The sequence below is a fragment of the Ambystoma mexicanum genome, chromosome 2q (assembly GCF_040938575.1).
Source record: "Ambystoma mexicanum isolate Mex_15411 chromosome 2q, UKY_AmexF1_1, whole genome shotgun sequence".
In the NCBI taxonomy this organism is placed as follows: domain Eukaryota; kingdom Metazoa; phylum Chordata; class Amphibia; order Caudata; family Ambystomatidae; genus Ambystoma; species Ambystoma mexicanum.
The window spans coordinates 640,567,763-640,595,269 of record NC_090924.1 but is presented as its reverse complement, the minus strand read 5'-3'; the positions used below and the strand labels follow the sequence as shown (position 1 = coordinate 640,595,269).

Here is a 27,507-nt window from a genome sequence, read left to right as displayed (position 1 = left end):
GATGTTATCACCAAAATGCTGTTGGTCTCTCCAGAAAGTATGATGGACTGGAGTAAGGAGATTCATCCAGGAGTGGATTAAATCCTCCTGTCTCTTAGTCTGGGGGGAGAGGAAGAGTGTTGAGGAGAATTCTCAAAAATGTGCTAATTCCCTTCTACCTTACAGACCCCCAGCTCTTTTTGCTGGACTTTTTATCTAATTTAATATGATGTGATTTATTCTCTGTTTCTTTTGACTGTGGCGTCTGACAAACTCCATAGGCATCTTTACATTATGTCACCCAGCACCTTCAGTGCAGTGGCACAGGGAAGTCTTAGATTTCCCAAAGGTTTAAATACCTTCTCTTGGCTTGAAACTTGCCGTCGGTCGATTCTGCATTCACCGGGGATCTAACCCCAGTATTTCAGTCTTGGTCTTTGTGAATACATATGGGACTGACCCCATTACTTTGCGCGCAGGTTATTTCAACTGTTCCTATTTTGTACAGACTCGTCGCTGAGGAGCTGCAGCTACAGTCCGTTGTTGATTTCTATATAATCTACTCGACCGCGCGGAGCGGAGTCCGGCAGTGAGTCCAGTCTGCCCAGTCCACCTCAGTCCGTCGCCAGCCCCAGCTTGCGCGTGCTGTGGCCGAAACGTTAATGTCGAGGGATTCCCCTTGCCACCCGGAAGCAACTCAAGCAGGTGAGGGCCCTCATACCTGCAACCGCTTGCTCCAGATGCAGAAGCAACATTCAAGAACTGCAAAACCAAAGGTAAGCAACGCATGTATCAGTGATGAAACACGTCCACTGAAAAACTGGTTGAAACTGAAATTCCCGACAGCGGTACTGCGCTGACTGCATTGACATTAGATGCCGCAGAGCCACCACACTTGATCGCTGTGGGCACGCCCGACATACAAGTTATGCCCGACATCCCCGAAACGTCTGAAATACTCGACAAGTCTCTGCCGGCTGTCACAGAGGGAATGACTCTGCCAGTTATCGCGACCACGGTCGCTGATACGGCAGCTGACATGACTCAGCCACTCTCAATCTCCATGTCCGCCCCGATTCAGCCTCTAACAAAAGCTCATCAGAAGACTATCGGAAAGTCCCTACCTTCCCTAACAGTAGAGACTGACCATCGGACAACCAGCAAAAAGGCAAACCATTGCAACTTTGAAGACCCATCTGCGGTCTGTGAGCATTTCCACCGCCCACCGTTTATGTTGATGCATCAGACGTTACTTTTTTGTTTGACATTACTGATGCCGACATGCTGGAGCTGCGGTCGCCGTCAATTGGAAAAGTGATATCACTTGCAGCACAGTTGATTACCATCCAGCCGCTAACTTCGGTACAAGTCAACAATATGCAATGTGGGGCTCCACTTGAACAGAATTGCTCACAAATTGATATGATACAAGACAAACAAGACGCAACTTCACAGACTCTGCAAACTAAAGCAACCCAGAGTGAATGTGACCATGGAAGAGAACCTGGCCCCAATGGGCATGCGTTATTGGCGCTCTAAGAACTGCAAACTAAAGAAGCAGATATGTCCACTGCGGCATCTTTTCAATCACCAAATGTAAGCACCACAATGTCTTACGATGCAGCTGTGCGAGTAGCACGGCTTACGGAACGCCTAAAAGCAGATTTCACCCTGATGTGCAAGTGCTTAAATGATAGCTTCTTAAATAAGCAGAACTATGGTCGAGCAACACCACGAAATATGAGCACCATGCGAAAAGAAGCTAACTTGTTACCTAAGAATGCAGCTACAAAGCATGACTCTACAACGACAGTGCGCTTGATTAATCTGGACACAACGGACGACTGTCAGCTAAATGGCACCCATACTTCAAGTTCTGACAGTATCCATTCTGACGGATCTCACCCTAGACAGGCACAATCAAGAGGCAGATCATCCCAAACTCACTCTAGTAATCAACCTGACAAACCTGCAAACACAAAGGGAAATATTTCTATTGCAGCCAGCATTCAGATCCATAACAATGTGCTAGCAGCAACCTCAATCGCTCTATTACCGTTCACAAAACTTTATGAGTCTCTGAATGATGCAGTGCGCAAACAAAATTCCATTTTAGCAACTGTAAACAACAAAGTGACCGCCTTGGAAAAGCTTAATGAGCAATTGAGTGACCGTCTTGACTTAGAAGCTGCGGCCACACATCAGTGGCACGCTCGCTTGAACGAAATAACCAAGCGAGAAGCCCTTGAATAGGTCGACCTGGCCGAGGCCCTAGTTGAATGCACTAAGTGGATAAGGCACAGCGTGGCGGTCCAGCCTAGAGGGTGGTCATCGAATGACAGCTGTACCTGCAAGCTCGCAAACGGCGACCTAGACACGAACAACTGTCGAGATGGTCAATCTGATATACTGGTCAGGACAGCTGACATCTTGAAACCAAAGGTTGCTGAAAAATCAATTGGAGGAAGGAATAAAATTGATGGGACCAGCATAAATAATGAAATTACGGAAGCTCCAAACTCTTCCACATCGATGACAAATGGTTCGATAGTGGTGGACAGTAGAACCTTATCTACGGCCCCATAAATGACTGACAGCAAGCAAAGAGACCTTGTCGGTTCAAGCTTGAAAATCAACCACTGCCAACGCCCCACTTTCGAACGCTCAACAAAATACTACAACAGTAGCAGATCACACAGCCTCTTTTGGAATTTTCTCAGGCACTGCTAAATCAATAAAACCGACTGCTATGCCAGCACTACTGAAATCTAAACAAGTAAAATCCATGAGAACAACGAAGAAAGGCCCTGTTCCAAAACATCCCCGCACAAAATATGCCAAAAGATTTATAAGAAATTTGACAACACCTCCACGACCTGACACTGCAAAAACCTCCTTGGGGACAAAACAGTCAGATAATCAACATAGCAACAATAATCAGTCAATAGATCCTGCTACGTGTGTAGCGATGGCCGCTAAACGTAGACGAGAAGAAATTAGCCCCTCAGTTGACAGCGCTGGAACTAACTATCAATCTTTGTGACCTATCAACTTATACTGTCGATGAAGATGGAGAATCCGAAAGTGAAAATAATGAAAATCATGGTCATGAACCGCTGGGAGATGTCAGAGGCAACAATGCATCCTGCGGCTTGTTTGAACACAATGATCAATATCCTAAAGGCCCGGCAAAATTGCTACCACCTGCACGAGAAAAGAAACAGCAAGTAAACTTCAATGATCGACTAAGGACGCGATGTAAAACACTGGACCCCTCAGCAAACTCAATACTAAAACTTAACCCAAAATTCACGAGTGCCCAAACGAAAAATCATACGCAACGTAGCACCCGTGACAGATCTGAGAGTCAAGTCTCCCGAAAGGAAAACTGGTGCAAGCTCGAACTTGAAAATATTCTGGAAGATAAAAATGAAGTGAACCTAAATAGAACCAACGTAATGAGGTTGCTTCACAACGTACCTGCTTTACTTTATATATGATCCGACAACATTGCCATAGTAGAATATAAAACTGAATCACGATCAGACTGGGTTATTCTACACATGAGGTCTCGAACTGTTGCAAGACCGCTTCTGGATGCAAAAAATTTGTTTTTTGGCTTTGAGTTAATAGAGCCTGAGGTGCAGCAACTCCATCTAAATTCTACATATGCAAAAAAGCAACAACCTTCCTCTAATAAGTCACAAAGGGAAGCCCTGTGGCAACAACCTAAACAGCCTGCACATCCTGGGGACACAAACAAGCCAAGACGAAATGTATAGGATCACGCAGGGTCAAATAATATGACCCATTTGTTAACATCATGGAACACAGGTGGATTCTCTCATTTGTTTCAAGAAGGAGGTCCTTCTGACATAAAAAGTACTTTTATTTGTCTCCAAGAAACATGGCTCCGAAAAACTCCTTCATGTGACGGATACACGCTGTTTCTAAATGATGCCGGCAAAAATCAATTTGGTCGCCCTTTCTCTGGTCTTCTGGCCATGATAAAGAATTCCTCAGGTTGGGAAGTGATTGATATCCAATACCCACATTTATTTGTTCAAGCAGTAACCCTCCAGATCTCTAGACGCGACCAGTCAGGAAACCTGCAAAAACAATAACTACTGTTATTAAACACCTACTGGAATCCTGCCATGATTTCCGATTCAGCCTATTAACATCAGTAACAATGCAAATAGACAACTGCAATGCATCGTCTAAAGACCCATTTATTCTAATATGTGGCGACTTAAATTTTGCATGAAGCAAAAGATTGCGATCCAAATGCAAGGTTGCAATGTCCAACGGAATGCTCCGATCGTGGAACCAAATGGAATTACGAACTCACGATACGCAGCTGTGTTATGCTGAATGGTTGCACCAGAGGCGACATTCCTGCATCTGCAACGTGGCATCGACGGGACATTATGAAAACCTTGGATTATATCTGGGTTTCTGAAAATTTACAATTGCACATCTCAGAGCTAACAACAAAGCACTCCAATGCGAGTGACCATGACGCACTAGTGCTATCCTGGGACAATCCATATAAACAAAGTCACCTTAAACACGAAACGCACTTAGACATCAATAGTGCCCAAAATTGTCTGAGAATAAATAGCAGGCAAATTGACAAACTGACTATGGATTATAATTACAACTATATCCAGAGCTCACAAGTTGAATATACGTCATTATTAAAACAGTTCACTTGTTCGCATAAGTCTACACCAAGAAACTACAAACATCCTTTTAGGCCTGAATTATGGGAAGCCAAGAAAACTCTAAGAAAAGACTTAAAAATGATAAGAAAATCCGGCGGACAAAATAAAATTTTACAGATAGCCCGGAGATGCCTACGCTACCGCAATTGGTTGAAGTCCTTCAACATCATACGAGGACAAGAACAAGTTGAACTGATGCTGCGCCTTCTGGTTCAAAAAGACAGCCGAAATATATGGAAAATCATCAATTCTGGTCTTCTAAATCAAATGAGCACCCTAACAAATGGCGTAAATGCTGCGTCTTGGGTGAAACATTTTACAGCTGTCTTTAATAACGATACTACAACTAGCTATAGCAACACGATTCTAGAAACCGGAAATTGGGATGTTATTGAAGAGGTTGATGACATTGTGAAGGCAATTCAAAAAATAAAGTCCTCACGGGCTGCATGCCCTGACGGAATTCATATCTGATGTTAAAATCGAACAAAGAAAATTGGGCGAAATTTATCAAGGCGCTATTCGACCACATTGCAAAAACTTCAACGATTCCCGACTCTTGGACCAGTGCAATCGTAGTTCCGTGTTTAAAAAGGGCAGCCGCAACGACCCGGCAAATTATCGCCCAATAGCATTGCTAGACACAATGGAATGGGGAAACTATTTGCCACTTTTCTCCAAAGGAAACTAGCCCTGTGGGCCGAAGACGCCGAGCTGTACGACGAGACACAAACAGGATTCACAAAAGGAGTTGGCGTAGAACTTAATTTGATGCTACTAAATCTGGTCAAACTTGATGCAATAAAACATAAAAAAAAAAAGACTGTTTTTAGCATTCATTGACCTAAAACAAGCTTTTGATAGTATCAATCACCAACTACTCTGGCAGAAATTGCAGAGCTGGGGTTGTCCATATGAGTGACTTGCTCCTCTGATAGCTCTACATACAAACACCAGCATTCGTGTACGCCTTAACGCAGAGGGAGAACTCTCAGAAGAAATTCAAACAAAAGGAGTAAAACAGGGTTGCCCTCTTGCTGCTCTGCTGTTCAAACTCTTCATAGCAGATCTTCCTGTTGCTCTTGCATAATCCCGGTCGTTCCCTCCGAAAGTAAATGGAAACAATGTAAGCCATCTAATCTATGCCGACGACATAGTGCTACTCGATTGCACATAAATAGGTCTTCAAAGACTGTTGCAAGCCTTGCAGAATTATCTATCTGCCAATTTTTTGACCATAAACGCAAAAAAAATCTCAAATTGTCGCAATAGGCCTCAAAACCAAATCAAAGAGCGAACTTTTCAGGTGGAAGGTGTATAATGAGACACTATCGAGAACTGATGCAATTCGTTACCTGGGAGTGTCTTTCAACATCTCCATTAGAGAATGGAGCTGGACAAATGAGATCTTATCTCATATGAAAATGTTTGCGTTACAAGGATTAAAATTGCATGCAAAATATGGAAAATTCTCGCTGCAACCATTAGTCGCCTTCTATCAGTAAAAAGTGACACCAGCAGAATGCTTTGGTTGTGAAACAGGGTGGAACATTGATGCAAGCCTTAAGACACAGCTAGAAAGCCTGTTTTGGCGCAAAGTCCTTAAACTCCCAAGATAAGTTTCAATGGTGGCATTAAGGCACGAGTTAGGTCTCGAATCATTACACTCTTTAATACAGTGGAAATCAATTTTACTCCTGTGGAAAATGAGACTATTTCCGGTAACAAAAGCATATCGAATTTTAAATAACAAAAGTAATGATCCTTCAGCGTGCCTATTAAATAGCTGGGAAGCGGAAACAATGGCTATTCTAGATAAGGCAGAACTGAATATATGTCGTTGGTCATCAACATCCCACAACTGGCAAAAGAAAAATTTAGGCAATAGAAGTGGAATGTGAATACAGAAAAACGATCTGCACTGGCCACTGCAATAGACCTAGGCCTAACGTCACAAAAAGTAGGAGAATTGCCTAAATATCTCACCAAATTTCCATCGTATTATCACAGAAATCAGTTCTTGAGATTACGTCTCAATCTTTACCACACGCGCGAATGACTGATGAAAATAAAAGATCCAACAACTACAAACATTTGTTGATTCTGCCAGAAAGTAGAATCTATCAAACATTTGCTGATCGAATGCGTAGAGATTGCTGACCAACGCTCCCTGCACCTGGAACGTTATGCACCAAAAAACTGAAACATGCTCGAATGGTGGAGCTACATGATAATAGGAACAAACGTGCAACTAACGTGCAGAGCTATATACTTTATGGACATGATATTATCAATAGAAACATGATAGTAGTTGGAAAATCTGCATGGGGTTAAATTGTAGATGGGAACTTATGGTTAGCACCTTATTTAAATGAGTGCTGGCCGTTATAGTCCTGCCTGTCTATGTGACATGTGAACATTCTTTTCTTTCTTGCCTTTCCTTCTTGGTCCTTAGTCTTGCTTATTCTTTTTTCCTTCTTGTTTTATCCTTGGGATTAACAGCGAACGTCCTATTTATTCATTTTTCTCTTCTTTCTGCTGCTGCCCAGCCGTGTGAGAGCTAGCTAAGGGCTTTGGTACAAGTTCGCACAAGGATGACAAAAAGTTTGTTTTCTCTTACAAAACTGTCAATTTTTTTTTTTTTAAAATACCTTCTCTTGGATAAACTTTCCAAGAGCAGTGAAGTGAATTTGACTTTACTTACAAATGTAACTTTCTAGACCCAGCACACACTATCTTACCATAGGGTGTTGGCAGGGTTATTTAGTATCTCCTATGTCTAGTTTCTCCTTAGGTTAACCATTTTACAATTAATGGCTGGTGGCAGTGGTTTACTTTTTACTACCATTGTGTGTTTTTAACGCGGGCGGCGTTCGCAAGCACCCATGGGAGCCAATTTCGTCAAAATGGCCCCAGTCTTCTTTTGTCATTTCTTGCTGCAAAGGTCCTTCTTGAGATTTACTCTGCACGCCAAACCAGGTTTGGTGCCTTTGTTCATTGTGTCTTTGGCAGGATTCACAAGTGAAGCCCGCCTCTGGCTCCAGTATGCCAGGCAGGGGAGGGAGGTGCCTGAAACTGCCTGTGCTTAATCCCCTTTGTTACAGGAATGCACCCAAAAGGTGATTGGCCGGCTGGCTGTCGGGCAAGGACAGCCACCCTGCTGTGTGATTGACAGCTAGGCTGGAATTAATGGGAGAAACCTGCATAAAAGGCGAGGCATTTTGGCTCGGAAGGCAGTGTCGACCACTGGACGAATGAATCCGAAGACGACGCCTGCTGGAACTCCTGGGCTATTGGTTTGCCTGGTGAAGCCCAGCTGCTGTGCTGAAGCTCCAAATTCACCACGACTAGAGGAGCCCTGCAAGGATGACTTCTCCCTTTGAGTTGGTGGGACAAATCAACTCCAAAGGAAGCCCGTCTGGACATCCTCTTGGAGGTGGCTGTACTTCCACTGCACTGCTGCTGGAACCGAAGTACCAGGGAGAGGAACACCAGATTGTGTGCGTTGCTTTTAAGCCAGACCCGAGCGCCAAGGAAGATCCTCCGGACTTCCCCGATGCAGGACTGACGAAGCCTGAGCCACCTCAGAGTGCTGGACCCCACAGGCAAAGAACGTGCAGAGTGGTATCCGAGAACCGCAGTGTTGCCATTTGCTGGCAGACGCGAGGAGCAGAAACACCGAAGAACCACTGAATTGAAGTTTGCCCATTGCTGCCGCTGACCTTCCCATTACAGAGCAGTTGTCCCCTGACCACCTCCCTCTTGTAACCACGACTGAGGCCCAGGAACAACAGGATCTGCAGAGGAACAGAAGCAGGCTGGAACCATTTCTTCTAATCAGAGGTACTTTAAAGCGTAAGAGAACGTGCCTCTTGTTGTGTAGCCATGCTTGCTCGCAGTTGAGACCTGTCTTGGCTACCTTGCAGAGCTGCTAAAGCTTTGCCCCTCACAAGCCTCCCAGCCCGTGGCCCTTCAAATGTTCCATTTTCAACAAACATTTCTGAAAACTTTGTGCAAGACCTTTTTACCTACCTGTAAAGAAGATCTTCAGCTCCCCTTGACATTGTGCAATTAACAGTGGCTGTCCCGGCTCCCTGAAAGACTCCTCTTTACCTCCGACTTAGTGCTTTGGCCTTCCCCACAGGAAAGGGTTAATTTACTCTGCATTGGAAGGTTTTAAAGTACTCACCTGTTTGTTAATTATGTGTTAACCTTTGTTTTATTCCTCTAGTCTATCTTTTACACCAAACTCAGTATTGCTCTAAATGTACCAGTGATAAATCAATGTCCACAGTATCCTAGCTATTTAAGTCACCTGAGGGTGTAGGACGCGTCTGTGTGCCATCCCCAATGGGTATCATCTGATTTAGAGAAAGTGTGTTTTGAAGTGTATTATAAGTGTTATATATATTTCTCCCTTCTGAAGAAGGCTTATACAACGGACTGAAATAAAATAATTGTTTTATCAAGAAACCTTGAGTGTAAGCGTACATTTGAATAGCTGCTACTGTGAAACTGTCACAACATTACTGCTTACATTAACCCCTCTTGAGATAAGCCTGGTTGATCAGCCACACCATCAACCTGTGTAGTTCAGACTAATACCTAAGGTTGGGTCCCTATTGCCAGGAGGTCAAGGGTACTGCATACAATCTTGCCTAACACTCCCACAGAAGTTCACACCCAAGCACTGGATCCAAAAGCGATGGCTGTGTCCTGGTCACCTGGATGACAGATCCCTGGGGACTAGTGGGTGAGACACCTTCTGGTTCTCACACAGCTGACCACTCCAGCTAGACACAGTTGCTCACTCCCTAGCGCTTCTGTCGTGATACACCTAGCACTTATCCCCTACTCCCTCATCCCTTCTCTCTAACTGCACTTGCACGTTCTGTATGCTCACAAGGCCTAGTAGATCAGCCTCTATCTTTCATTGCTTTATTTGATTTTCATTCCCATGTTCCCGCCCTGTTGCCCTGTGGGCGCTTTGAAACACAATTTACTTGATGTATAAACTCCTTACAAATGCGCAAAAAATAACCCAGCTGATGAGGAAAGAGCAGCCACAGATTGGCCCACTGAGTCAGGTGAGCGCTGGAAAACACTTGAAAGGTGGCGGGGAAGAGAACAGTATAAAAGGAGAGTGAATGAGCGTCAGGAGGCATGGAGGTGGGCTGCGAGACCAGGCAGAGGACAGATGGTGGAACAGAGGGCTAATGAGTTGGTGGTAGATTTAGAGCAGAGTGCTGGTGAGTGGTACCAGTTGTATGTAGTGTACTATGGGAAGGGGTATGTGTGAATTGAGAGAAGGTAGAGAGAGGGGAAGAAAAAGCGTGAGTGATAGGGTGTATGGTAGGAGGGTGGAGAGTGCAAGGCAGTAGTGGAGAGGATGGAGTGAAGCAGGAAGAGGGAGGAAGAGATATGCGGAGAGTGGTAAGATTTGGGGGACAAAAGTGCAGATAGGGGTTTGTGTGTAGGGGAGAGCAGCTGGGAAGAATGGTGTGCAGAGGTGAGGAGTGGGGTTTTGAGTGTTAAAATCAGCAGAGAGGGAGGCAAGAAAGAAGACAAGAGGGTAGGAGGGAAGGGTGAGGGGGCGAGAGAGTAGGGTGGAAGGTTTAGTGAGATCAGGGAAAGGAGTTTGTGCATGGGAGAATGGTACAGGGTGGGTCTGCCAATGACAAGGCCACCATTTCCTGTTGCGAAACCTGGGAATTGTTAAGTCATGGTACCCACAGAAGAACCCCAGAGGGTACCAGATACACAAGGCTGTTTGCCTTTAGGTCATCACCTACAACCAGCCTTCGATAGAAGGAAGACCTGGGGAATATGGGTGTTCTGGATAGGGCTGCTGGAGCCCACTGGAGGTTCAGAGGGAAGCCCATTAGAGTAATTGCCTGAACAGAAGAAAACCAGTACTTTATAATTTTGAAAATAAAAACACTTGAACCAGCATCATGAAGCTTCATTAGACAAAAAAAAAAAGTCAGAGCTAGGCACAGAGGCATAAATAAATATCAGATGCATTTAACATTTTACAAACCATAATCCCATAACTCAAGTAATATGTGCAAAAAGAAGAAAAAAGTGCAGATAATTTCCTTTAACAACATTTTCTCCACAAACTAATTCAAATGACTATGCTAATCTTTTCCTGCTTAACCATGCTCTGAATACATCTGGCAAAACAGAGTACCATATCAGTGTAGCACTTCAGTAAAATAATTCTTTCTTAGAATCGATTTCAGATAGTGTCCTAAAGTCCCCAAACAGAGGGAAGAAAAATATCATTTCCTTTGTATTGCTGCAATACTGACACAAATCAGAATTAAACTAAAAAAATTCACAAAGTGTTCAAGCGGGAGTGTACCAAGGTGAAATCCAATATACAGTGAACGGGCAATGGCTGGCTTAATGGATATCTAAATAGTTTTCGTAACCATTTTTTGTCTTTGAGGCCATGTGCCCACCTGCACTCAATCGCTCAGTGCTGTTTCATCAGATAATGACTGGTGTGACTTTTTATCCGCCCATTAATATCACAGGGATTACCATGGCAGCTCCAAGCCTAAAAAGGAAAGCAGCGATCTTGTCTGCTTGCATCAGGGAATAGATTGTCCTTGTAGGAGTATATCTAGTAATAACTCCAAATATTTCCTAAGGCTTGGGGAAGCCCATAAACAAACCCAATATAACAAGGGTGTCAGTTCTGTTACCTTGAACCATCCTTTGGAGTCTGGGAGTTAAGAAAGCAATCTTGGGCACAATACACCCAAAGACCATAGTTAATTTTCCAAATAAGCAATTATAGGCTATAGGCATAGTGCATAACAGTAAAAGGTAAAAATGCCCTTTGGGCATATTTTGCCCGTGAGCACAAAGACATGTCCTAAATGGAGAACTGAGGAACTACTAAAATCTATGCAAAAGCCTCCCACATGTTTCAGGAACCACCAGTAGAAGAATCAAAATGTATGTCAAGTGGGAGCTATGTTGCTTCTACTTTAAGTGTAAAGGAGCATAGATAGCTTGACACAGAGCTACCTGTGACTGCCCAGGTCCTACAGATATGTGATATCCTATCTTGCAGATCACCCTGTGAACCAGGGGAGTGGGAGGAAAAGCATATGCGGTAATGCTGTTCCACTCTATCTGGAAGGCATTGGCCAGGGAGCCACGGCCCTGCCAAGATGCGAATTGAGGGCACTTGCTGTACCAGGTGGCAAAAACATCCAACTGAGGATGCCTCCATCGGCTGAAGAACCCCAGCAGGACCCGATTGTTCAACTGCCATTCGTAATTGTCCGCTCCCAGTCTGCGGAGCCTGTCCGCCACCAGGTTGGACTCCCCTGGGAGGTGGATTGCACTCAAGTAGATGTTCTCCAGGGCCCACTGCCACATGCTGACCGCTGGGCTGCACAGAGGGGGGTAGGAGGGGACTTGGTGCCATCCTACTTGTTGATGCTGGTGGAATTGTCAGTTTGAATGAGGATTGTCCCCCCCACACCCCTGCTGATAAGCGGCAGAAAGGCTGAGAGCGAGTCAGGCAGCTTTCAGCTCAAGCCAAATGATATGGACTCCTGCTCCTGGAGGGACCAGACTCCATTGACGCTGTGGTTGTCCAGCACCCCATCTTTCCAGGGAGGGACCCATGGTGATGGTGACTTGCAGTGCTGCTTGCCGGAAGGGCCTGCTCGTCAGCAGGTTGCAGTCCATGGAAAACCAGACAAAGTCCTGGTGGAGAAAGGGAGGAATGCTGACAAGCTCTGCTTGGGAGCCACGCTCCCGATTCCATGAGACTGCGAAGAGCAGCAGCAATCCCAGTAGGAAAGCTGCCATGATACCCAATAGATGCTGGTACCACCAGGCAGAGGTCACCTATCTTCTGAGAAAATGACCTGTGGCCCTCTTGACTGCCGTGATCTTGTCCTCAGAGGGGAAAACTCAGAGCTCATGTCCCAGATGAGGCCCAGAAAAGTCAGGCTCTGCGTAGGCTGCAGCTGAGACTTCTTGAGAATGATGGAAAATCCCAGTTCGTGGAGTGTGTTCATAAAGGTGGTGGAAGTGTGTAGAACTGCCTGCGGGGATCTAACCCTGACGATCCAGTCGTCCGGGTAGACATGGTGACCTTGGGCCCTGAGAAGGGCTGCCACTGCATTCATAAGTCTGGTAAAGACCCTGGGGGCTGAGTTGAGGCCAAAGGGTAGAACCTCGTATTGGAAGTGGAAGCCCATGACCCTGAACCGTAGAAAGGACTGATGAGGCTGCCAAATTGGGACGTGTAGTTACGTGTCCTTCAGATTCAGGGAGTACTTCCAGTCTCCCCTTTTAAGTGTCTCCGCAATCAGCTCTGGCGTAACCATCTTGAATTTTTGAAGAGGGAGCAAGAGGTTCAGGGTGGTCCAACACAACTCTCAGGCCAGCCCGGTTCTTTTGTATCGTGAAAATCCCGGAGTATAAGCCCAAGCCTCGCTGGGACTTCTTCCACTGCCTGGCTTTCGACGAGTGAACACATTTCCACCAACAGAGTTGTTGTCCCAATCTGTGGGAGTGGAGGGAAGGAGAGGGAGGAATCTGTAGACGGTAACCAGTGCACACTACGGATAGGATCCAGGGGGTCCGCAAACATTTGACACCAAGCATGCCCCCCACCGGAGACACATGGATCCGAAGGGGCGCGTCATGCCTTCTTTCCCTCTGAGGCTGGGGCAGAGGAGGGAGACAGAAAGAAGCCCTTGCCCACCCCTCTTCCCCTTCTGCTGTTTGCGCCTGTGCTGACTGAGAATGGTCAGGCTGTCTCGACCTCTATTCCTCGAAGCCCCGGAACCCGCCAAAGGCCCACCCCTTGTCAGAGCATTGCTGCGACTGGGTGTATGCTTTGGCCGTGGCCTTTGTGAGGATAAAGAATTCACAGTTTGGGAACTGTTTTTCTTCTCATCCAGCTCATCAGTGGTGGAATTAAAGAGGTTGCCACCCTCAAATGGAAGGTCCAATATACGTTTCTGGATGTCCCGGTTGAACTTGGTAGTCCATAGCTAGGTAGTCCTCATGTTCGTGGCGATACAGATGGCACAGCTGGAGGAGTCAATGTGCGCCACAGTGGACTCCATGATGTCCTGAGCCACCATTTTAGCTTCTGCCAGCCCGCCTTGAAACGTGCCTGACTCTGCATCGGAAGTTCTGGAAGTAAGTCTGCTTTCCCACCAAAGCCTCTGATTAATGGTTGCCAGCATGGCGTCTGCATTGGATTGACGAAGGTGCAGTGAGGCATTGCAATAAACATTCTTTCCATAAGCCTCCAAGATGATCTTCTCCTTGCCTAGAAGCACCGAAGACGAGGTGGCCGAGGACGACTGAGGCACAGAGTAGAGTGATGCCGCAGCGATCACCGAAGAGTGCGGTTGAGGGTATGCCGACAGCAAGAGTGGATCCCTCTCCAATTGCCTATACTTGGCGTTGATGTGCCAATTGAAAGGCTGGGCCGAATGGGGTTTAAGTTACCCCTTTTTGGCCAAGGTGTGGAGTGAGGACCTCGGCCAGCACCCCCGCCTCCCGTTGTTCGACCTCAGGTTGAGGACGCCCCAAGTATTTGGCCAAACCTGAAAGCCGTTCATGAAAGGCCTTAGCTGAGGATGGCATTTCAGGCTCCTCCACGTCGTTGTCTGGCTGATCAGGGAGGAGTGCTGGGTGACTAAGGCTGCGGTGTAGGAACCGGAGGCTGCAGTGGAGGCTGGTGTGGAACCGCATGAAATGTGGGAGGCAGGGAAGCTGGGATCGAAGAACCCGGCGTGGGCAACAGGGGCTGCAGGGGGGCCTGAGGCGCTGGAGCCATGGGAGGAATGACTATAGGCGCCGGCAGTGGGACCGGCGGGAGCATGTCCCTGATCACATCCCGAGATAGACCCCATCTGAGGAGACCTCATAAGCATGAGGAACTTTTCAAAAAAACCTGCCCTCACAGGCTGGTGGGGGGGTAGGTGGTATTGACGGAGTAGCAGGCGGTTGCTGGGGCCTGAGCGTACTCTGCCTTGCTGGGTGCGGGGTAAATCTGCCCTGCGACGCAGATGGATAAGATCTAGGCCACGTACCTGGTTGAGACCAGTCCAACCTTGAAACTCGTTATCACACCTGCTCCGCACCAGGGGGCAGTATAGGACGAGCGGCCATCTTGTCTGGCACGGCGGACATTTCGTCGGGCTGCATGCCATGTGTCAAAGTCGTGGTGCTTGCCTCGCTGGGCCCGGCCTCCGCCAGGACTCTTGACGGTGGAGCATGAGACCTACCCTGCATCTCAGGACAGGGCCTGGTAGGTGTGTTTTCCTCAGCTGAACCGCCGGTAGTGCTGCATACAGGCGCCCCCTCAGCCATCTGTCCGGTACTAGGGCATAGCCCCTCTGGTAGACACCTGTAAAAAGAACCTTGTGGTCCCTCAGCACTGTCCCCGGAAGGATCTTATGACTGCCCCCTTCCCCCTGTCCCGGGCCTGGCAGACGGTAGCTGAAGTAGGTTCGGTACCTGTGCTGGTGCGAGAACCTGACTGGTTTCTCCTCCTCAGGCGTTTCCTTTGGAAGGAGTCGCCTTTGCGGGTGCGATGGAAAAAAGCGGCCCTACTTTGGGCCTCAACTTGTGTCTGACGAAGTCCTTCAAGTCCTCTGGAGGAGAATTCTCGAGGAGCCCCCTCCACCGGACTAACCTGTTCTTCAGAGTGCGCAGCGTAAGCGCATCACGCGCAATACAACCCTCCCAGCCGTGATTGAGGCCAAGGAAGCGGAGGCAAAGAGCATGGGGGTCAGACGTAGGGAAGAGCCCTTTCCAGGCTGGACACCTGCTGAAACCGCTGACGTCGACATGCGCCAGGGAGGAGTGTAGTGCCAGAGGACCGAGCATCTGACTAAGACCAAAAGACAAAAGACAGAAGAAAGTATCAGGGGAAGAGCGCGTGGTATTACAAGGCTGAAGCCAAACCCAGGCACGCTGGGGAAAGCGGTCCGTTCCCGTGGACGCAGAAAAGGGGCCTGGGGAGTGGCGCTGGTGCGGGGAGTCAGGAGATGCGCATGCTCCTGGTGCCGCACATCTAAAAGGGGAAGAAGCGTTTTTTTCTTTTGAAAAAGGTTCTGTCTTCAGTCCCTAGCGAGGGACGCCCATACAGTATGGAGGGGACGGGACGTAGGAGTATAGCTTGCGTTGCATATGGAAATGCAATTTGCTGCATGCCATGTTTCAGCTCCTCATTCCAAAAAGTTAGTGTCTTAGTGGGTGATAATATAGCCAGAAGCTGATTTTAGAGCCTGTTAATGTTATGTTATGTTATATATATTTGTATAGCGCACGGTCGCCCAGAGGCGGCATGGCGCTGGTAGGGAAGCTGCGAGCTCAGGGAACACAATAAGGGCAGAAACGTTAGAACAGGGTGGTCTTCAGAGCTTTCCTGAAAACCAGATGATTAGCCGAGGATTTAAGTGATAGTGGCAGAGTGTTCCAGAGCTTGGCTGCGGTAATAGAAAAGGCTCTGCCGCCATGTCTTTCCGGTTGAACCTGGGGACCTTAAGAAGGTTGGTTGTAGAGGAGCGAAGGTTACGATCCGGGATATATCGGGAAAATTTAGCTTGAAGGAATTCCGCTCCTAAGCCATGAATTGCCCGGTGGACAATGCATAATAACTTAAACTTAACACGCTGTGCCACCGGTAGCCAGTGGAGACGGCGAAGTACCGGTGAGATGTGGGCGCCATAGGGGGACCCAGTGGCCATTCTGGCTGCCAGATTTTGCATACGTTGGAGGCGTTGTAGCAGACCCGTCGGTTGGGATAAGTACAAGGAATTACAATAGTCCAGCCGTGAGAGAACCAGTGCCGCCACCACCGGGGGATGCATGGTTTCTGGGATCATAGGTAGCACCTTCTTTAGAACCCTGATCTGGTGGTGTGCGGACTGACAGACAGCCGAGACCTGATTTGACATAGAAAGGGAGGCAGAGAGGATAACCCCCAGATTCTTTACCTTGTTCACCGGACAGGTTAGTGGACCCAACGATGTGGCCCAGAAATCGGTGGTCCATAATGACGGGTTAGGAGGGAAGCCAACAAGCATTACTTCCGTTTTATCTCCATTAAGTTTGAGCCAATTTTGGTCCATCCAAATACCGACTGACTTGAGGCAATCATGAAGACGGGCTGCGACCACAGATTGATCCTGATCAAGCCGGATCAGGATCTGTGTGTCATCCACATAGGAATAACAATTCAGTCCGTAGGAGCGGATAAGGCAGACCAGTGCCCAGATATAAATGTTGAACAGGATCAGAGAGAGAGAGGATCCCTGGGGAAAACCACAGGTGAGGGCACAAGGGGCAGAAAGAAAGGGAGGCATGGCGAGAGTCTGGGTGCGGTCAGAAAGAAAGGAAGTGAACCAGGCGAGAACAGAAGGAACAAGTTACTTACCTGTAACTGTTGTTCTCCAGCATGGGTCTGGCATGGATTCACATGCTCATGAATATTCCCCGTCAGGCTGGGAATCCTCGGTAAAGAAAAAAACAGTATCAGTTTCGTTTCTGATCTGTCTTTCGTAGTAATAACCAATCACTGGTCTCTGCGTCATACTGACCACAGCCAATGACTGCCCTCTACCTAAGCACCGCCTCTGGCAGCCATCTTCAGATTTGGAAGCACGTGAAGTGGCAGTATGACCAAGTGAAGAGCCGCAGAGGGGTAGGCGGGAGGGTTCGCATGTGAATCCATGCCAGACCCATGCTGGAGAACAACAGTTACAGGTAAGTAACTTGTTCCTTCTCCAGCATGGGGTCTGGCATGGATTCACATGCTCATGAATAAAGAATACATAGCAGTACACACATGCACAACCACGGGAGGTGGCAAAGGCTCAACATTAAGCATTGCATCAAACTCAACATTAAGCATCTTACCTCCTCACCAGGCTCACCTCAGGCGAACAGGTTGCGCAGCACTGCTTGGCCGACCCTGGACTCCTCCCTGGAATCCCGATCGACGCAGTAGAACTTCGTGAGGGTGTGCGTCGACCTCCACGTAGCAGCCCTGCATATGTCCAGCAGGGGCACACCAGAAAGGAACGCCGTGGTAGCTGCGATCGCTCTGGTGGAATGGGCTCTCGGACGGCCAGGCAGCGGTCGGTTTGCCAACCGATGAAAGTACATGATACAGCCGGAGAGCCATCTGGAAATGGAAGCCTTCGAGAGAGCCTTCCCCTGATTAACAGGTCCAAAGTTCACAAAGAGTTGTGACTTCTTCCGAAAACACTTTGTGAGGTCCACGTAGAACTTCAGCGCTCTAGCCACATCCAGCGAGTGCAAAGTCCTCTCAGCCGGCGACGAAGGCGACGGGAAGAATACAGGCAACACCAAGGGTTTGTTGAGATGGAAGTCCGACGGTACCTTGGGCATGAAGGAGGGGTGCGTCCTGAGCACTACCCTCGTGTCGTGAAAAGTCAAGTACGGGGCCTTGCAGGAAAGGGCCTGGATCTCTCCCACCCGTCGTGCGGAGGTGATGGCCACAAGAAACGCTGTTTTCCACGACAGAAACTTCAACGGGGCCGAGTGCAGAGGCTCGAACGGAGGTCCCATGAGCTTGGTCAGCACCACGTTGAGCTCCCACGCCGGGGCCGGAGCCTTCACCGGCGGGAACGATCTGAACAGTCCCTTCATGAACTCTTTCACCAGACGATGAGACCACAAGGACGTCCGCCCCGTGGTTCTGGTGTATCGGGAGATCGCAGCAAGATGAATCTTGATGGACGCGTGTGCCAGTCCAGCTTTGGCCAGCGTCAGCAGGTACGGCAGTACTTGGGGAGCCATAATCCGTAGAGGGTTAATCTTCTGTGCGTGGCACCAGACAGAGAACCTCTTCCATTTGTGTCCGTAGCATTTAAGAGTCGAGGACGCCCTGGCCTGTGCAAGAACCTCTCTGCAGTTGGCCGGTATGTCGTATCCTCCAAACTCTAGCGCTGCAGGAGCCAGGCCTGCAAGTTCAGCGATTTCGGGTCGTGGTGGAGGATGGCGCCTCCTTCCCTGGAGAGCAGATCCGCGTCCACCGGCAGCTTGATTGGCGGGGACGCTGACAAGTCCAGAAGGTCCGGGAACCATATCTGCCTCGGCAATGCAGGTGCGACGAGGATCATCCTGCACCGTGACCTCTTGAGCTGGTTGACGAGCCGGATTAGCAGTGGCAAAGGAGGGAACACGTAGAGGAACAGGCCATCCCAGGGGAACGAGAAAGCATCGCCCATGCTCCTCGCCTGGGGAAACCTGCTGGCGAACCTCCGGCACTTGGAGTTCATCGCCGTCGCGAACAGGTCGATCTGGGGTGTGCCCCACCGTCTGAAGAGGCGATCCACTAGATCCTGCCGTAGTTCCCACTCGGGGCACGAGCGCAGCTCCCTGCTGAGTGAGTCGGCGATGGTGTTTTTTATCCCTGCCAGATGAAACGGCACCAGAAACATCCCTTGGGCGACTGCCCAATGCCACAGGTCCTGCGCCTCCTTGGACAGTGCTGGGGACCTGGTTCCGCCCTGTTTCCTGATGTAAAACATGGTGGTGGTGTTGTCGGTGAAGATCCTCACCACCTTGCCCTTGAGGGACGGAAGGAAGGACCTGAGGGCCCAAAACACTGCACAGAGCTCCAGGACGTTGATATGTAGGGATTTCTCCGTCGGGAGCCAAAGGCCTCTTGCGTGCAGATTTTCGGTGTGCGCTCCCCACCCTTCCAGGGAGGCATCCGTGGTCACTGTCTCCTGGTGGGCTGGGGTCTGGAAGTCCATGCCCGCCGTCAGATGCGCGCGGGTGCCCCACTACCGGATCGCTCGTCAGAAACTCTCGTCGAGTGTGATCCTTTCCTCGAAGCTGCCCGTCGTTTGGATCCAGTGCGCGTCCAGGAACTCCTGCAACGGGCGCATCCGGAGCCTGCACATGGGAATGAGATAGATGCAGGAAGACATCATTCCGAGGAGGGACTTGATGGACCTCACCTTGGCCGCGTCGGCCACCAACATCCGCTGCACCTTGCCCAGGATGGTCCTGGTCCTCTCCTCCGACGGGGAGGCCAGAAGGGACACTGTGTTGAGCCTCGCTCCCAGAAACAGAGCATCTTGTGCGGGCACCAGGTGGGATTTGGCGTAGTTCACAGAGAATCCCAAGTCCGTGAGAAGTTGGACGGTCCTTGCCGTGTGAACCACGGCGAGCTCCCTCGTCTTGGCTCGGATGAGCCAGTCGTCCAGGTAGGGGTAGACGTGGATCCCTTCGCGGCGCAGCTGCGCCGCCACCGGTGCGAGGCACTTGGTGAACACCCTGGGTGCCGACCGTAGTCCGAAGGGGAGGGCTTTGAACTGGTAATGACGCCCTTGGACCACAAACCTGAGTGGGACGAGTTCGATGGCGCCCTTCCTGAGCATCGCCTTTACCTCCAGGAGAAGTTGAGGGACGTGAAGTTCTTTCCTGGCCACGGGGGGGGACGCGCGGACACTTTCTTTGAAACTTGAGCGCGTGGCCCCGGGCCAAGGCGTCCAGCACCCAACGGTCGGTGGAGATGGACTCCCACACGCTGACGAAGCTCGCCAGCCGGCCTCCCACCGGGGTGCTTCGGTGGGGGCCCGACCCCACGGCCGGTTCAATCCTGCTTCGACGAGGCTTTGCCGCCTTGACCTCCTTGGCGACGACGGCGGGGTCCGCCAGACTTGCCTCGTCCTCTGTAGGCCTCCTGAGACGACGAGCCGGCCGCTTGACGGTAGGAGGAGAAACCGCCGTCGGAACCTTTGGAGGCGCCCTTGCCTCCGCTGCTCCGAAAGGGCGTCTGTCGTTGTTGCAGAACTCCAAGGGCCCGGGCCGTCTCGGTGTCCGCTTTAATGGCCTGAAGGGAATCGTCCACTGTTTTCCCAAACAGGTTGTTCCCATTGAAGGGCATGTCCAGGACTCTGGTCTGAACGTCTTGACGGAAGTCCGTACCTTGAGCCATCCACGCCGCCTAAGGCAAACGCCGTTGCCCAACTGGCAGAACCCAGTGTCGGCGATGTCCGTCGCAACGGTAATGGCGTGGTCCGAAGCCACCTCACCTTCCTGCAGGATCTCCAGGGCCTCAGCCCTCTTGTCGTCCGGCAAGAAGTCCAGCAGGGGAGCCAGTTTGTACCAGCGCTCCCTGTCGTATCGGGCCACGATAGCCAAGGCGTTGGCAGCTTTAATCGTCGTCGCTGCAGACGAGATGACTCTGCGTCCCATAGCGTCCAATTTCTTTCCCTCGCCGTCCGGTGGGGAAGTCGATGTGGAGGCCGCACCCCCCCCTGCTTTTTTCCTGGCCGCCGCGGAGACGACGGATGTCCGGGACCCGGTACTTTTTCTCGTACCGGTCTCTTCTAGCTGGCGTCGTGGAAGGGTTCTTGAGGAGGGTGAGGCCCTCATCCCAAATGTCGTCCAATAGAGGCACTGCGAGGACCGTCTTCCTCTTGGCCTCGCGCCGCTGATAAAGGAAACCTTCCTTCTTCTTCTCCTCAGGGCAGAGTTGGAAAAGCTCGGATGCCCTGGTGATCATGGAGTGGAACGATCCAATCTCGTCGGGAGGAGAAGCCCTGGTGGGAGGCGACGACGGTACATCCTCGTCGTATACCTCGTCGTCCGTACCCGTCGCTGCCGTGTCAGTCCCCGTATCATCCCCTCGGGTGGACGGGGAGGAGGGCTGGAAGGGGCGCGACGGCTGAAAAGGAGGAGGAGGGTGGATCCTTCTTTTCTTGGTAGGGGGAACCCCAGAAGGTCCCGGTTCTGGGTCCCCCGACGGGAGAGGTTCCGTCGGCAACGGTAGTCTCGTCCTTATCTCTGAGCATAAGGACTGTATAGCCAACAAAATGGCCGCCGAGCTGTCTCGCGGCGCTGGCAGAGGGGAATCCGACGGGCGATCAGGGGCCCCGTCGGTACCCTCGACGATGTCGTCACCTGCGTCGGGATCCATCCCGACGGGCCGGTCTTCTTCCACGCCGAGGCCGTGGCTTAAGACCTCGACCAGCTCCTCCTCCGAGGTGGAGGCCGAATCTACAATGACGCCCTGCCCCCCTTTTTCTTCCCCACGGGGGATTTCACGGGGGTCCTATCGATGGGCACAAAAGAGGACTCCCTCCGAGGTGGCAGGGATACTCTGAGCCCCGAGGTCGCCACCACTGGTGTAGCCTCCACAGGCTGAGCCAGGGCCGCCGCGACAGTTTCGATAGAGGGCTTGGCCGGATGGATTAAGGCCTTCACCACCTTAGGTGCGCTCACCGCCTTATCCTTGAGGGGGGGGGGAACAGTGCCTCGCTCCCCCTCCGCCTTCGAGCTCGACCGGGGCCTCTCCAGGAGCCTCGCCAGGTGCTCGGCCTTCCTCTTACCCGACCCAGAGCGTTGGCTCGTGGTTGATGGTGCCGGGGAGGGTGCGCCCAGCATGGCGCTCGTAGAGCCCGACCGTTCGGCGCTCCCGGTGCCAGCGGACTCGCGGTGCTTGGCCTTATGTTGGACCCCCGTCGCCGGGGCGTCCTCAAAGGTCTTAGAAGACCGCTCGGATTTCTTCCTCTTCTTCTCGCCGGACAGGCTCTTCCCTTCCAGCCAGTTGGCGAGACGTTGATGGCGGTCCTTCATGGTCCGCTCCGACATGTTGCCGCAAAACGCACAGTCCTTCTCCACGTGCGTCTTGTCCTCATGTAGGCAGTAAAGGCAAAAAGAGTGTTTGTCCTCCTTGAAGACGTTCTGCAGCTGGCATCCAGGGCAGACCCTGAACAGCTTTCCGGGCGTCGAGCTTCCCTTCTCCTGGGCCATGACCGGGCCTGAGAAACTTCTGGAGTCCTCCAAAAGCGTAGCTCGACGAGATCTTCACCCTTGAGGGGCGCAGACGAATCCGACACGGGTCCCCGTTGATCGGATGGAGAGTCGGTGGAGCTTGAGGCTCTTTTGACCGAAAAAACGAAGTTTTTGAGAAAAAACGTGAAAAAATTAGCACTAACGCTCGAGAGCAATAGCACGAGGATCCCAACACATGAACGTGCGGTAAAAATCTGAAGATGGCTGCCAGAGGCGGTGCTTAGGTAGAGGACAGTCATTGGCTGTGGTCAGTATGACGCAGAGACCAGTGATTGGTTATTACTACGAAAGACAGATCAGAAACGAAACTGATACTGGTTTTTTCTTTACCGAGGATTCCCAGCCTGACGACGGGGAATATTCATGAGCATGTGAATCCATGCCAGACCCCATGCTGGAGAACCGGAGATCCCAATCTGTGCGAGACGTGATAGAAGGATGGAATGGTCCACCGTGTCGAATGCGGCAGATAAATTCAGCAGGATTAGGGCCCCTACTCCGCCCGCATCAACCAGTCTGAACATATCTTGTACGGAGACAAGTACACTTTCCGTCCCTCTACCAGGTCTGAAGCCTGCCTGTGCATGGTCAAAAATATTAGAAGATTCCAAGAAGGAAGACAGAAGGGGTGAAACCAGAGATTCCAAGAGTTTAGCCAGGAATGGAAGAAGAGAGATCGGACGGAAATTGGCAGGGACGGTGGGATCAAGAGAAGGCTTCTTGAGGAGGGGAATGACCCTGGCAGATTTCAATTCAGGGGGCACCAGTCCCGTTTGGCAGGAGTTGTTAAAAGCTTTACTTCATTCTTTATGGTGGTACAATTTTTGAGTCAAAACATTGGGAGGCTGTTGGGATGGGACGCTCAAAGGTTTATTAATGAGTAAAATGCTGTAATGCAGGAATAAGCTAGATAATAACTGTGATTCAGCCATAGTTTCTAACACTGTCCTCCCATGGACACACCACAACTGTTTACAATTCACCTTCCCGTTAATGCTGTGCACTAAATCTACTACTACAGCACCTGCCACCTTAACTAGAAGCGCAAAAAAAACAAAACTTACGGCTGGTAACATCCGTGCATTTCTTGACCTTCCTTGCCTAGCACCGCCATTCTCACCAGACCCTAACATCCTAGCAGAGATATTCAAAGACACCCTTACATGTGCTATTAACACTGTTGCCCCTTTAGAAAACAAAAAAGAAAAAATCATTCCACTCCAATTCTTGGTTCACATAGGAGCTCCATACTCTATGCAAAAGTAAGCAACAGGCGCTTAAAACTTTGCGGATCAACCCCTGTGACATCCCTAAAGAAAACTTCCAACCCATTGCTAAAAAATACAAAGACTCCATCTTCAATGCTAAATCCAAAGCTTACAATCATCGAATCACTGAAGCTAACTCCCAAACCAACGAACTCTTTACTATCTTAAAAGAACTAACAGTCCCTCCCATCTGCACTGATGAGATCATTAAAGATGAAGCATGGTACACCAGCATACAATCTGCTAGGTTAAAAAAATAGAACTCCTCCAAAACAAAATCTCAGAACATTACAAGGCATTGCCTAAGCAGAACCATCAGACCAAGACCATTCCCAAGACCAATTTACCAAATTTTCATTTACGGAAATCACAGAAGCAGAGGTCGGACATCCTTAAACATCTCAAACCATCACAATGCAAAGGCGATGTGTGCCCTCCCCCCCTAAAATCATCAAGGAATGTCCGGAGCCACTTGCTCCTCTCCTTACCGCCTTCATCAACCTCTCATTCAACGCCTCATTCAACACAGCCTCTGTCCCCGACAGCCTCAAAGAGGCCTGGGTGCGCCCGCTCTTAAAAAACCTACGCTAGACCCCTCTCAACTTAATAACTACCGACCCATTACGACTGTCCCGTTTCTCCTAAAAATACTAGATAAGGCCGCCCACAGGCAAATCCAACTTTACCTTGAAACCAACTCCATCTTCGGTAAGAGACAGTCAGGTTTTCGCAAAAGGCACGGAACCAAAACTGCCTTATTAGACTTAAAAAACCAAATCACACACATCCTGGACAAGGGCAAGCCTGCCCTCCTCCTCCTCCTCCTCTTAGCAGCGTTTGATTTGGTTGATCATCATCTCACGCATGCTGCACACTTCTCTAATCATGCAGCGACTTGGGTCACCTCCTTCTTAGAAGGCAGAGCTATGAAAGTGTTCTCTAATATAGCAAATGCAGAGCCCACTATCATTCACTGTGGTGTTCCCCAGAGATCCTGTACTGCCCCCACTCTTTACAATCTCTTCACTAAGCCACTCTTTTATAAGCTGGATGCACTTAGGTGTCATCAGCATAGTTGGTGTATGTGATCCCAAGTGCTCCTTCCCCTTACAGGGATCTATCACCAAGACGCCACTATCTTACAGCAGATTTACTACACCATCTAAGCTTGGATGTCCACTAATGGCCTTTGCCTCAATGGGAACAAGACAGAAATCATTATTATAGGTCAAAAGTCCACATTAGCTAATCTCAACTCGCTCTACTCAAACTTCCATATTGACAACTGTGTCATCCCAGTCTTATCCTCTGTTAAAACTCTAGGAGTCCACATTGATACTACATTATCTATGGACAAACAAGTCAGCGCCATTGTCTCTGCCTCGGCACTAAGCACTAAACGTATTAATGCTATTAAGCCCTTTCTAACCAAGGAAAACTGCCTCTCCATTGCCAGAGCAACTATAGGAGCCAAGTTATATTACTGCAATGCACTCCTAGCTGGCACCTCAAAAAAGTATACCCAGAGGAGACCACATCACAGAGGCAAGAAAGACTGTTCACTGGCTCCCTGTCAAAGACTGCATTACATTCAAAATTCTCACAACCACACACAAATGCATCAGCCTCTCAGCACCCTCTTACCTATCAGACACACTATCCAGATCACACTCAATAAGGCCTACTAGACTATGCTACACCAAACAACTCACGGTACCGCGTATCAAAAAGGCCAAGGCAGGAGGAATAAGCTTCCCTTATCTTGCCCCCAAGCTATGGAACACGCTCCCTACTGCTCTTAGAGGCGAAACGTCTCTCTATGCCTTCCGCAAAAATCTTAAAACCATTCTCTTCAACTGTCTACACTCATATACCCAATATCTGTATGCTTCCTCTACTATGCATACCATCTATTCCTAGCATGCTTGTCTGCATTTTCTGTATGTAACTAAGCCATGATCACCCACTGTAACAAGCACCACAATGCCCACAGGCTGCTGTGCGCTCAACAAATGTGAATAAATCTTTGCCACAGTGAGCATGGTTGTAAATAAATGTCACTGAACTAGGGGTTTGATCACATAAGATATTGTGAATTTAAATTCTGGTCCAGGTGGATCACTGGTGAAGCAGTGTAAGAGTTTGAACATTTGGTACAAACATAACAGGCTTCCCAAATAGCCAAGCCAATGCAGGTATTACACCAACAGTTATAAGTATACTGACCTTGAGAGCGTAAACAGATGCCTATATGCAAAATTCTTTGAAGCATTTGTATTGGTGACTGCGTCCACCCCAGTGATGGTGCTGATCAAGTGGACAAGGGAATAACCCGTTACTTTACTATTTGAGACGTTAGCAGAAAGGTATTACAAAGGCAGACCAGGGGCAGAGGTTAGACATACTTTACGAGCTCCATTCAGAAAATCAACAAAAATGGATATGAAATTAAATTACATGCACAGTAGAAATGACTTAACTTACAGTCTGGTCCTTCAATATTGAGATATGGAATGTCCATCACCCTCATGAGAAACAACCTGCAAAGAAACAGGTGGTGATCAGCAAAGTCCCGCCGTGCATTTTACAGAACAGGAAAGCACTACATGTTATTTCAAAGAACAAGAGAAATCCAGTCGTTTTAGGGCTTTGGAAAGTTTAGAAATTCAAGCAGTTCCGCTTAGGGACGTAAAAATATTTCTTTTTAAGTACAAAGTGGATGCTGCATTATCTGGTATGCTGAATATAATGGTTTCTCATTTGCTTTAGAAAAGCAAATCCTGAATTAAGGTAAAAACAGTTTATCCCGCCAGAGTTCACAGACTGTTGGCTGAGGCTCATTTTAGGCAAGATTTTCTTATCTACGATAAATCTACCTGAGCCATGCCAACCCCAGAACTTTTTTTGCTTTGACTAGGTAACTATTTTACCTTGTCCCAAGGTGAAGGGGAATGTTTTTCACCTCTCACCTAGTCTTTTACTCTTTTTATGGGTGACCTTTTTATGTCTATTTATCAAGCCCCACTCAAGTTTCTCTCGTTGAAAATGGCTTTCCTTGTGGCCATCACCTCTACCAGACGTTTGGGTGAGATCCAGGCCCTATCACGCAAGCAACCATATCTCACTTTCCACTAATCGAGGGTGGTACTGCGTACACACCCATCCTTCATGCCGAAGTTTCCGTCGGATTTTCACCTCAAAGAATCTTTGGTGTTGCTTGTTTTCTTCCCGAAACATTTGTCGTTGGCCGAGATGGCCTTGCATTAGCTGGACGTTGCTCATGCCTTGAAGTTCTACGTAACATGTACAAAGAGTTTTCGGAAGACTTCTCAATTGTTGGTGAACTTTGGTCCTGTGAACCATGGGAAGTCCTTGTTCAAGGCCTCCATTTTAAAGGTGGCTCTCCGGCTGCATCATTGTCATCGGCTGGCGAACCGGCCTATGCCAGGTCGTCCAAGAGCCCATTCCACCAGGGAGATCACTGCGATGACTGCGTTCCCTTATGGTGTGCCCCTGCTTTACATCTGCAGGGCTGCAACGTGGAGGTCCACGCATACCTTAAAGTTCTACTGCGTCGACAGGGATTCCACAGACGAGTCCAGAGTCGGACAGGCAGTGCTATGTTATTTGTACGCTTGAGGTGAGTGTTGAACACTGAAACACTATGTATTGTAAACATAAATGGTTTATTTAAA

At 49.1% G+C, this 27,507-nt stretch overlaps 1 protein-coding gene across 2 annotated transcripts in view; it reads right to left on the bottom strand.

Moving 5' to 3' along the window:
* Window positions 1-27,507, bottom strand: part of PARN (poly(A)-specific ribonuclease) — a 1,047,754-nt gene that overhangs the window by 366,979 nt on the left and 653,268 nt on the right. For both annotated transcript variants that reach the window (XM_069647825.1, XM_069647826.1), the window contains exon 19: window positions 26,297-26,352. In XM_069647825.1, coding sequence (XP_069503926.1) covers window positions 26,297-26,352 — 56 coding nt within the window. The remainder of the gene's footprint in view (window positions 1-26,296; window positions 26,353-27,507) is intronic.